Here is a 12,201-nt window from a genome sequence, read left to right on the forward strand (position 1 = left end):
AGTATTCCTCATGGGACTGGTTTTTACTCTCACAGGGGGAATGAGTCACCTGGCTGCCCAGCTCTACAGGGAAGGGAGCGGATGACAGATCTCCATGGAGAACTGTCTTGTCTCTGCTGAGCCCAAGTCCTGAGCACCCGAACTCCAGTGGCTGACAAGAGGGAGGAGACTCACCTTCTTATAGGACAGCTCAGCCTGCTCAGATGTGGAGCAGCTCACCCAGCCTTTGAACTTCTCTTTGACCTCTTTAAACAGGCTGTCCACACAGTCCTGGAGGAAGTGTTGGTAGTTGGCGGACTCGTCATTACAAAGGCGTCCTAACGCTTCTAGGGTGAGGGGCTTCAGCTCCTGTTCGGTGTAGGAATTTCGACATCGGCTCATTTCCTCAGGAACCTGGGAGGGACACGAGAGACATAAAGGAGGTCTGATGCTCGTGAGTGGAAGCGGAAGGGCAGAAATAATGGGCTGGACCCTCAATGCAGTGCCAGCAGTCCAACCCTCACCCCGTTTCCAGCAGATGGAGGGGTAGTTAGTTGATTTACAATATTAGAATAGTTTCAGGTGTACAGCATGGTGATCCAAAAATTTTAGAGATTATTCTCCATTTAAAGTCATTATAAAATATTTGGCTATATTCCCCATGTTGTACAATATATTCTATAGCTTATGTATTTAATACACAGTAGTTTGTACTTCCTTATCCCCTTCCACTTGTTTGTCCTCTATACCTGTGAGTCTGTTTGTTTTGTTATATTCATTCTTCTCTTTTATTTACATTCCACAGATAAGTAATAACATACAGTATTTGTCTTTCTCTGTCTGAGTTATTTCACTAAGCAAAATACCCTCCAGGTCTATCCATGTTGTTGCAAATGGAAAAATTACATTCTTTTTTATGGCTGAGTAGTATTTCATTGTACGTGTGTGTGTATGTATGTGTGTGTATGTGTATATATATATATGTATATACGCACAGACATCTTCTTTATCCATTCATTTTTTGATGAATACTTAGGTTGCTTCCATATCTTGGCTATTGTAAATGATGCTGCTATGAACATTGGGGTGCATGTATCTTTTTGAATTAGTTTTTGTTTTCTTTGGATATATACCCAGGAGTGGAACTGTTGGATTATAAGTTAGTTCTGTTTTTGGTTCTTTGAGGAACCTCCATACTGTTTTCCATAGTGGCTGCACTTTAGATATATCATCATCTGTTGCTTTTCCTTTGTAAGTAAAGGGGTATGGAGGTAGGCAATTTCATTAAACATATTAACTCTAACGAGCTTATACATTACAAAATAAATAAATAACATTCTCAGGCTACGTATATAATCTCCAGCTGTGGAAAAGATCTTTTGGTTAAGATGTGAACAAGTATGTGCCTAAGATTTTGTTCCTATTGACATTATCCTTAACAAACAACAAAACTTCCTGTCTCCTTACCTGAAAAAGCTTCTTGCACTCAGCAATCATATGGGCTAGCCCTTGAGTGGCAGCGAGGTTTTCATTCAAATCTTTCTGATCTGGTTTGCCCAGACTTTGTTTTCTTTGCATTACCCTAGGCAGAAGAAATAAGGGAGGGGAAAGATTTAAACATTTGTCAATTTTTAATCAATGTGTGATTCGAAGAAAACTAAAGTAGACAAAAAGACTATTTCACTGGAGCCCATGTGGCATTAAGTGGTTCGGGAGAGCTTTAATCTGGTCACTAGAATTTCTCAGTTGTATCTACCACGCACAAAATATACGAAACAGTTTCTGATGAAATCCAGGCTATTTAAAGCCATCACGTGAAACAGGGAAGCATGTAAGATCTACGTATGCGTTGCAGGGAGAAGGAAAAGCAGCTTCAAGAGGTGTGTGGGTGGGAGGCATGGGTCATTGGGGTAAACAGAATCAATGTTCTCTCCAGTTTAAATAGACTGGAGCCCCTCCTGTTGGTGAGAGAAAAGTCCATTGTTTCCTAGAGATTTTGTCTTAATCTTATCTGATCTCTCCTGCTCACCTCTAGTTCTCTATCCCATTAACGCTGGAATGCCCCGGTCAACCGTTAGAACTAGCTAATTAAGCATGGTGTGGCTTTCAGAATCAAAGCAACTAGCACGACCGACGGGTTACCCGTGCCTGTAGCTGATGAGAAACATTTGTCAAGCTCCCCTAGAGCTGAGGAAAAGGATCAGAGGGATGAATCTGGGAGGAGGGAGTCAGTGACTCCTTTCTCACACACTCGACCATGAGGCCTTTACGTGAAATCCTCAAATAGGCAAGAAGCGCTAGCGGCTCTGCCATTTTCTCCCACCACACAGAGGCAAGTGACTTAACTAGGTGCCCTGCCCCCAGTCTTACTGGCCTCAGGTGTAAAATAGGTACTGAGAGTCGCTTCACCTCCTATGATTGTTATAAGCATTAAATGAGATAATCAAGGTGCAGGGACAGAATCAGTGCTGAGCAAATCTCAGCCTCTGTTATTTTCCAGATTCCCTGTCTTCTACAGTCGCTCCCATCTTGTCTACACCTAAGGAGAAACCACGCAACAACTGGAGAGGCTGGGTCCTAACTTGGAGGCTCAACGTGATCCTTAGTTCTCTTAGACCCAGGTGCTTTCCACTTCCCACACGGCCGGCAGCTTGGGTCTACTGAAGAAGCCAAGGTGGCAGGGCTCTTGCCCCCCACCCAGTTTTTGAGGTCAGTAAATCCTCAGGACTCTGCTGGCAGAGGGTATGAGGACAGTGTTACAGAGGGCACTGGGGGTCGGGGAAACATCTGCCTGGCAAAGCAGGAAGGCTCATCTCTCTCGAAATGCGGCTGGAACTAGACTGTCAGGGAAGTCCCCAGGGCTGAGAAGAAAGGGGGAAGCCCAGGGCAGGAATGTGGGTGGTGAAGGAAGGGGGTCAGACTCCCTTCTGCTGCATTCAAATACGCCATAGAAGGACATGCCCGAGCCAGGGACAGCCCTAGAAGGAAGGAGGCTGCCTCTGTCCAAGAATGGAGCCCGAGCGCCCCATGGGCTGTACCTTGGAGAGGAATTCTCCCTCTTTAGGGTGTTGAGGTGGAAGAGCGAAGGCGCCAAGCACACGGCCAGGTTGGTAGGAGTCATCTGGTTCTCCTTGACAGCTGCGGTGACATCGCTCAGGAAATAAAGCAGCGTCTGCAGGACCTCTCGGTTCTCATCAGGCAGGAGCATGATGGCGGCCTTGATCGCCGGGAGGCGCTGGTCCTTGGGCACGTCTGCACGACACCAGCGGTTCCCCCATCAACCCAGTGATTTTCCACAGACATTTGCAAGCAAGTGTCCCAAAGCAAACAGCATCAAAGACTTCAGCCCAGCACTGAACAAGCACTTGCAGAAAGTGTACTTGAGATTAACAGGGAAGAAATTAGGGATTGCCACCAGCGTCACTACCCTCAAGTATTTCCTGCCTGTGGAGGAGTTAAAATTTTTAAACACCCATGTTGCCAATATACTCCTAAGTCCACCTCAGAGTTCAACTCCAGATGATGCCTGCTCTCTTCTCTAGTCTACAGAACGTTTTTTTCTTTTCTAAGTACTTCTTCAAAACTCCTAGTTTACCATTTTCAATTATTGAACACAGTTTACACTTATGCTTTGGTTTAGTTTCAGTGAGAAGTCTTATCAAAGATACAGACAAGAGGATGAGAACTGAGATTTCTTTGCCTTGACGATAAAATGTTCAGTATCCCTGGGGACTCTCCTAATTTTAATTGATGTGCTCATTCTTAACATGGGAAAAAGGAAGATCCTAAAATATTTTATTTAAACAACAGATATCTTTAACCAGTAATTTCTTTAAGTCTTAGAAAGCCTACTGAAAGGCTACTATAAAAATACATACTTGAGAAATAAACCCATAAAATACACATAATATAAATAATATAATGCAATATAATGTAATGTAACATAGTTAATGTATATATAAAATAAGATATGTGTAGAAAATGCTGACCCCAACCTTCAGGTCTCCTTTTCTTTTAAAAGGCACGTGGTGGAAAATTCAAATCACTCAAATGCAGCTCCATAGGACAGACTGATTAAACAGCTCCATGGTTACAATACATAACAAATACCTCGGTGGGGGAAATGTGACCTGTGTTTTCATAAAATCTGAAAGGATGAAATAAATAATGAAATAATCCAGACCAGCTCCATTTCTCATAAAATAAAGTCCCATGGGCCAGTTCTAAGGACACTCTGAGCACTGAGAGAAGCTGCTTTTAAATTACACTGCTGCAATACCACACTGAGCCAAGAAAAACACACGGCTGTAAAAGCTATAATCCTGATCTTGATCATTAATTTAGACAACTGTTTGCTTTAAGCTTCACTTAAAAGTGAGACAGGTACGGGTACTGTTTTCCCAAGTATTTTTGGCAGAAGCTGAGATGAGTAACAGAAAAAGATTATTTATTCATTTTACTGCAAGATGAAACACACAGACACCTGTGAAATTTTAAACACAACAGGCCCTGCTGGAGAGATGCGAAGCCACTGAAACGTCTATAGACAAAGCGGAGACAGATCTCAGCACCTGCTCTTTTAGGTACCTTAGACAACACTGTTCTAGAAACCAATGAGAAAACGAGCTCCTGGATCAGAACGTAAAAATGTACGGTTGTATCAGCAGTTAGAGAATGATGACAAGGGGAATTTATTTTTGCATCATTCAACAGGTATACAGAAAGCTGTTCCACAAACGAGAAGGCAAGGTAGAAAGACACTGATGACGTGTTTCCAAGAGGTCATCGTGTGGGTCCAAAAAGAATGACATCAAAGGAAGCTACAGGCTTCAGCTGACCCCACCTTCCCCACCGCCAAGAGCGTCAAGATCGGAGAACACTTACACTGGTAGATCTGCAGAAACGTTTCTGAGAGTTTGTTTGTCATTAGTGGCTCAGGAAGGTCTCGAAAATACTGCTTCAACATGTCTGCCACGTCGTAGGCAGACTGTCCCTCATAGTTGACACAGTCTATGGCACTTTCATTCATCTGGCGCAGAGCCTGAATCCGGGACTTGACACCCGATTTTCTGAAGAGACCAACCTGTTGGGAAAAAAAAGAGAAACACATTAAATGTCAAGAGGGAAACATTTTCACCACAAAAATAGAAAAAAATGCGTGCATCTGAGCTCCCGTGATTAAGTGGGACCTGTGAGCAGCGGCTCTCACCTGATCCAGACAGTGGTTGCGGAGGTAGCGCATGGCCTGCTGGATGCTCTGTGGGAGGGGCTGTCCCGTGCGCTGCACGTTGACCGTCAGAGGGACCCCGAATACATTCCGGTCCTTGTAGTCTGGAACCTTGATCCTTTTCATGAACTTGGGCACAGCCCTATTTATAAAGAATATTGGGGGTGGGAGGGATATGTTTACTTGTCTGTCTACACTTTGTCCATCTCTGTAGGTGGAATCCAGATCTGTGCTAATAAAGTGGCTATTTAAATTTAAATTAAACAAAATTACAAATTCAGTTCCTCAGCTGGTTGTATCAGCCACATTTTTGGCACTCAGTAGCCATCTGTGGCCAGTAGCCAGCAAATTGGACCGTGCAAATATAAAACATTTCCACACCACAGATAGTTCCATTAGATGGTGCTGCTCTAGATCTTCCAAGAATTGGGGCTGTGAGACCCAGCAACATTTCCTCAGCTGGGGATTCTCCTTCTACTGTTTACTCTGAGAATTGGGTCTATGTTCTTAAGGGAGCTAATGGGCTTCCTTACAAGATGGTGGCACATAAAGGAGGAGGAGGAGAAAATGACAGTCAAGACCCTAATTAGGTGCTTCATGACACAGTTGAAAAAAAAGTTCCTATTTGTCCTGAAAATGGACAAGAATCATTTCTAAGTTCTTGATGAGATCCAAAGTATTTATTTAGGGTTAAACAAATGAACAGAAAGGATCAGAAAACAGCAAATGCATGATGTTGGTCCCACATAATGAGAACAAACTCCAGAGCTCAACCGTGGAGGCTGGAGGCCAAGCTAACGACCCCGAAGTCAAAATAAAGCCTCCTGCTGATGACCCCAGAGAATATAACATCTTTAGGTTTCTAAAGGAAGATGGGAAAGAACAATGCGGGTTTTGTGAATCTAGCCCAGGCTCCCTGGAGTCCTGACACCAGCCCAGCAGTATACGCAACAGCAGGAAACCCATGGCATGCACTTAATGCTGTCAAGCAGAAATTTCAGCTCCGCAAATGACCTCTCTAAACGAGACAAGGAAGGGCAAGGCCAAAGAGGGAAAGAACTTTGTGTAGAATTTCTCCCTACTCTGTGGATCTCACAATGTGAGGCCTTACCATTTGGTTTTGACTCACTGGAAAAAATGACCAGAACTCAAGAAGTATTATGGCCTTTCAGATTCTTGAGGGTTTGGTGGGGAGGGGGGGTGGGCAACTCAGAAATGAGAATGTAAAATATGTAGTTTTAAATAGCCAGCAGGGAAAATCTGACGCCAAGCACAGAGAGGAACACTGCGGAAGACAGACCGCTCTGACTCTGAGTGCCTAACCAGCAGCCGCAGCACGTTACTGTTTATGGCTCTAGGAAAGGTACAGCTGGAGCGCAGAGCCAGATTTGTGTTTCCATACAGTTAAGTATATGGAATCACAGCTATAAGTGTGCATAATACTCGCTTTGTCAGGGGAGAAAGCCCAGCATTGGAATGCACAAGGAACACATTACGATCTCCACCGAGAATCTGAAGCATGTGGGGATAAACCAGTCAATACTTATTTCTGTCATTCAGAACAAACAACTTCTGTATTTAGCAGGGCTCACATAATAACAGCCTTTGAACAGGAGGTGCTTTGATGCTGAAGTTAACCTCACTATGCGTCCCGAGGGGAGGAGCTAGAGAGAGAACAGTTACGTTGCTCCGCTGATTCTCTCAAGCGACCGATTTACTACTGAGCGCTACTCGTGAAACGGGAGGCTTCTCTGTTTTTATAGAGGGCAGTTGTGCAATTGGATAATGAGTGCTTAGATTACTGAAAAGACACCTGGATGCCTAGATGACATTGTGAAATGTGCTGGGATGTCAACCTAGAGACATTTCTCCGCTTTGCACTTAGTAGAAAAATTAAGATACAGGCATAAAATAGGTCACATCTATGACCCTCCCAGCCCAACAGTCTACATTTCACTTTATACACCCCAAGGGCCGTACTTTTGAAAGGAATGATGAACAGTTCATTCGATAAATTTCATCTTCGTATATATTTTAGTCTATAATATCTTAGAGTGGTGAATTCCTTAAATTGATTAGTCACTGTTTTAAGAGTCTTTGTTGGAAAAAACTTGACCTAAACTCTTTAGCCCAGGTGGATTTCTGAGTGCTGCTGCAGACAGTCACATCAAAAATGATTTCTAAAAACATACACGAAGAGGGTCACGAAGCCGGGAGCTGTACATCCAGCATTTCAAAGCTGGTCTCATATGGACATCTTATGATCTAAATATTTTTCTTCCCTGCCTTCCAAATTATCATCTGATCCCGTACATACATATGCCTATGGTGGGCTATTCCTACCTCTGGAAAGGAAGTGCCTGTTCAATGAGATGGGAGATCAATGCACTCTCACCCCACCAAAGGGCAGTCTGTCATGCAGAGAGTTGAAAACTCAGCCAGCCAACCCGGATGGAAATTCCCTAAAGCTAACCTGGGTTAGGCAGTATCAAATGTGGCCTCGAGAATGCAGTGACTGACTGCCTTAGGATGATGGACGAAAGATATTGGTACAGGATCCAACTGTCATCCACTCAGTGGTGGGACAGCCCCAAGGAGCTGATGGAAGGCATTTTCAGTGACAGCTCACTGAGCAGTTTAAACACTTACCAGCTAAAACCATGCTTATTAGAAGGCGTGTATTTCTCCAGCAGGGCAGTTAACTTCAGGAGTGAGTACTTCTGCAACAGGTTCATCTGGGCCACAGACTGGCAGTTAATCTGCAGTGATACAGAGTTTAAGCTCGGCCGATGAGAGCTCTGGAAACTGTGCCATCTCAGTCGGTGCCTGTGAGAGATGGACAGGGGAACATGAGTGAGTACGGAGGTTTTTTACAAATAAGTCGATGCAAAATCAGCAGTGGGCTGCTCACTGGCCTCATTTCTTAGGAACTAAGACTCAACTTCCATTCCAGTCTTTTTTTCCCTCTGTAGTAAAATGTATATAACATAGAACTTACTGTCTTAACCACTTTTCAGTGCACAGTTAAGTACTCTGAGCAACAAGTCCATCTACCATGTTGTACAACCACCACCACCCTCCATCCACAGAACTTCATCTTCCCAAACTGAAGCTCGGCACCCGCTCAACAGTGTTCCTTTTTTCTGGCTGGTAGGATTTCATGGTCTGTCTCTTTCCTTAGGAACTTCCACGGCTATGACTGCAAGACTTAATCCCATTTCGCTCACATGACAAGCAGAAGCAGCCCCTTTCTGATGCCCCCTCCCCAAACTGGAGAGGCAAGGAAAGCTCTTACCTGTTAGACCTGGTCAGGGAGGCCCCAACCCCAGAATCCCTCCTTTCTGGGATGTCAGGGGGCTCCTCGGGTTCATTCAGTGAGTTGCCTGTGCTGTCCAGGTCACTGGGGGTGGCTCGGTCATTGTCCACATCCAGGTGTATCTGCTTGGGAGAGGATGGGCACGGAGAGACCGAGTCCAGGGCTGAGTCAGAGTCTCCTTCGTCTGAAAACTTCTCTGACCACTGGTTGACTATCCTCTGCATCCCCTTCACATGGTAGAGGATGTCATCCAGCTCAGGGAAGATGTCCTCGTTCTCCAGGTCAGCCAGGTCACCGGAACTGGAATAGAGGATGGAGCCCGGCACGTTGTCATAGATACTAAGGCGGCTGGTCACGGAGCTGGAGGAATTGCGTCTTTTAAGTTCCTTGGGGCTGTCGCTGCTGTTTTCCCTCCTCAGGCTGATGTGGCCGGGGCCATGGAAGCTTCCAGTCCTCCAGTTCACAGAGCTGTTACTCCCTGAGGGAGAGAAATTGCCATTGGAGAGGGCTTTGGGGAAAGTGCCAGGCTTGTGATCTTCGGGGATGTAGAACACTGTGTCCTCTGGGTAGCTCTCACGGTTTTTAAAGTTCTGTTCCATAACGTTGTTGAACGTGGACTGGTTGAAGGGATCGAAGCCCTCTAAGTACATGCCTCCCCGCTTGTTGCAGGCACTGAGGCTCCGGGTCCTGGTGACGGGACTGGGCGTGCTGACGTTGCTGCTGGTCTCTGACTGGCTGCTGCTGCTGCTGGTCTGCGTGGAGTTGGACACGCTCCTCTTTCGTACCATGGGGACGTTGATGTGGTTGCCGTTGAGGGCGGAGATCTCCACGCAGTTCAGCTGCTTCAGTTTCTCCTCGTCCACGCCCTCCTGCAGGATGGGCCCACTGATGATCAGCCCGAGCTTGGAGGGCGCCTTGTGCTTGCTGTGGTGGGAGCCCTTCAGCTTCAAGCTCTCCATGCGTTTCAGCAGACTGTGCGTCTTGGACTTGGCGTTCTTCTCGTGCCCTTTCATGCTAAAGCTGAAGCTGGACAGTTCCTTGGGGGAGGGCAGGCTGCAGAAAGAATCATCATTGCCTACGAAGGTGCCGGAGGAGCAGACGCTGATGACAGAGTTAGTGGAATTGGTCCGGGTCGTCGCTGCGTCCCCACGGTGGGGTGAGTGGGTGGCGAGGCTGCTGGTGCTGCTGAGGCTGCGGACAGAAGCCACCTCCTGGCGCTCGCTGAGGTCCGTCAGCATGCTTTCATGGCTCGGGGCATTCTTCAGATGGGAATCGTCTGGGGACCCAGGGATGGGGTCCTGCTTTGGAGAAAAGACATCGAACTCTTCAAGCCGGGACCACCTCTTGCTGTCCCTCTGGAAAGTCCATTTGGCACTTATTGCACAAGGCTCGTCCTCATCCGAATCCTCACTCTGCAAAGACAGAATGGAGCCATTCATCCCCTGGGACTGGCAGATGGCAGGGGCCAGGAGGCGGATCCTAACTTGGCATCAGTGTTGACTCCCCCTGCCGACATCTTTATTGTATTATTTTTAATAAATAACTAAGATGTATGTAAAGAATTTAACAGGAGAAAGCCTGACCAAGTGTTTCAAGCTAAATAGTTATTTGATGGAAATTCTGGGATCCATAGGCTGCTCTTGACTTGCTCACAGAGGAAACTTCTGAGATCTGTGAAAATTTCAGGCATGTAAAATATTTTGAACTGGAGTTAGCAACAGGTAGGACTCCCTCAGGTCTGCCTCCAATTCTGCTGTCTGTGATAGCATGTGTTTATATTCCCCTTTGCAGTTAAAAAGGTAGTTTTCAAACTCTTTAAGAAGAGCAGTAATAGAAAGCCCTAACTACCCTAAAAGCTCACAAGATGTCCTCTGACAGATTAATGGAGACACGAAGCAAGGTGAGCCATCCCATCTCTTTGGTTGGTACTTCTCAGCCTCTTACCTATTCCCTTTCATCCCCTCCCCCACCGGCCCCCAGCACAGGAAACAGAGTTAATGCCACAAGTGTCTTGGACTCAGGGAGACTGTGACACAGACTATGGCAGCTGAGCCTTTCAGATGGGACATTAGAAGGTATAGCTCAGGGTGATGCAAGTCGTCCCCAACGATGCAGAGAATCTCATGTGACCTGAGTTTCACGGGACAGTGAGTGGAGGGCATGAAACGCTGACCTGCAGGATTCTCTCCACAGCTCAGTGGGTGTTGAGGTTCCAGTTCATTCATTTAAAAGGTTAAAACTCCCCCAAGAAGGCAACTAGTTCCAGGTTAGGGTAATTATAAAGTTGATACCCTGGACAGCCAGAAATACGTTCTTTGACCAAACTGACTCCTGTTTACTCTAATTTGTGACACTCACTCCCACTCCTACACCCACCTCATCTCCTAAGAGCTCACAGGAGGTCCTTGCATTTCATACACAGAAGAAAATACCATCTGGTTCACTTATGTGCCTCCACTTCACGAGAATGTGTGGGATTTCCCGCCCTCCCCCCTTCATCCTCTAATTCCGTTTCTCCCTCCAAATCTCTACGGTTCTCCCACTTTCCCCACCCCCACCCCCACCAGCCTGCACTGCCATCTCTAGAGCTTTGAAACACAGTTTCAGTTATATATAAGAAGGCAGGGTTCTTCGGCTTTAATTTCTGTAGGGAGGCAATGCAAAACCCACTGGAATTCCTAAAGCCTCATCCCTTTCATACATCATAGGCACTGAGTTAAAGAGGCATAATCACAGGCGATCTGTTCAGATCAAAAACAGCAAGAAAGACACATTTTACTGGCGGGCTGCAGCTCTTGGGTTCAACTACGTAAAGCTACAGAGTCTTTAGTAAATCTGACTGGATTGTAACATTTAAAATCTAGACCTTTTTGGAATAAGGGAAAGTCTGAGAAACAAAACCTATTACAAAACACAGAATCTGGATTTTGATCCTCCCCCTCTCCTCCCATCCTATTATATGTTTTATATACTCACTCTCTTCCGATGAGGACTTATTTCCAGCTTCATCACTGCACATTTGTTTAAAGTATTTAGACGCCTACAGAGCAAAGAAGTAACATTAGCAAAGACAGAAACCACTGATGGATGGATAAATATTTTTTCCAAACAGTTGACATGTTTAATTGAGTTTCTTTGACTCCATTAATATCTGTAATTTCGAAGAATATGCGGAACTTCTTTAAAAAGGTGAATAGCTTAAAAACACTTTATTTTGCAAGTTTTTTCACTTAAATTTAATATTACCATTTTCTAGTAAAATGGCACACTGCTGTGGTTCTGTCAAGTGTCTCTCATTCTTCACAGAACAAACAATTCTCAGTGAAGAAATTTCTTCTCCCAAGAGTCCTGGGTTGGGCCATTAGGTAGTTCCACCCAGTGCCAAGAATTAAAAGCCAGTGAGGTCTCCTTTCACAGCAATAGAAACAGCAAGAAGGGACCAAGCAGACTTGCTGGTAAATAAGTGTGTATTCTATCTCAAATCAAAATTCAGATACAAAAATGGAAAACTTTTTAGTTATCTCTGACAAATAATCTTAGACAGCCTGTTAAAAATTTTAATGAGTTATGTATAGAAGGGAAATTTGAGCCCTCTTCAATATCCAGTTCTTTTTCACAACTTCCTGTACAGGACAAGGATAATTGGTGGTATAGTCACAACAACAGGGCAAATGATTAA

At 45.2% G+C, this 12,201-nt stretch overlaps 1 protein-coding gene across 8 annotated transcripts in view; it reads right to left on the bottom strand.

Annotated features, from left to right (window-relative positions):
- Positions 1-12,201, bottom strand: part of DLC1 (DLC1 Rho GTPase activating protein) — a 344,822-nt gene that overhangs the window by 5,178 nt on the left and 327,443 nt on the right. For 7 of the 8 annotated variants that reach the window (XM_032468641.1, XM_032468640.1, XM_032468642.1 and 4 more), the window contains 8 exons: positions 11,499-11,562; positions 8,502-9,934; positions 7,856-8,032; positions 5,189-5,348; positions 4,864-5,062; positions 3,018-3,231; positions 1,447-1,561; positions 175-393 (listed from right to left, as the gene is read on the bottom strand). In XM_032468641.1, coding sequence (XP_032324532.1) covers positions 175-393; positions 1,447-1,561; positions 3,018-3,231; positions 4,864-5,062; positions 5,189-5,348; positions 7,856-8,032; positions 8,502-9,934; positions 11,499-11,562 — 2,581 coding nt within the window. The other variant, XM_032468645.1, reaches the window with a different exon arrangement.

Source organism: Camelus ferus, chromosome 26 (genome assembly GCF_009834535.1).
Source record: "Camelus ferus isolate YT-003-E chromosome 26, BCGSAC_Cfer_1.0, whole genome shotgun sequence".
Taxonomy (NCBI): domain Eukaryota; kingdom Metazoa; phylum Chordata; class Mammalia; order Artiodactyla; family Camelidae; genus Camelus; species Camelus ferus.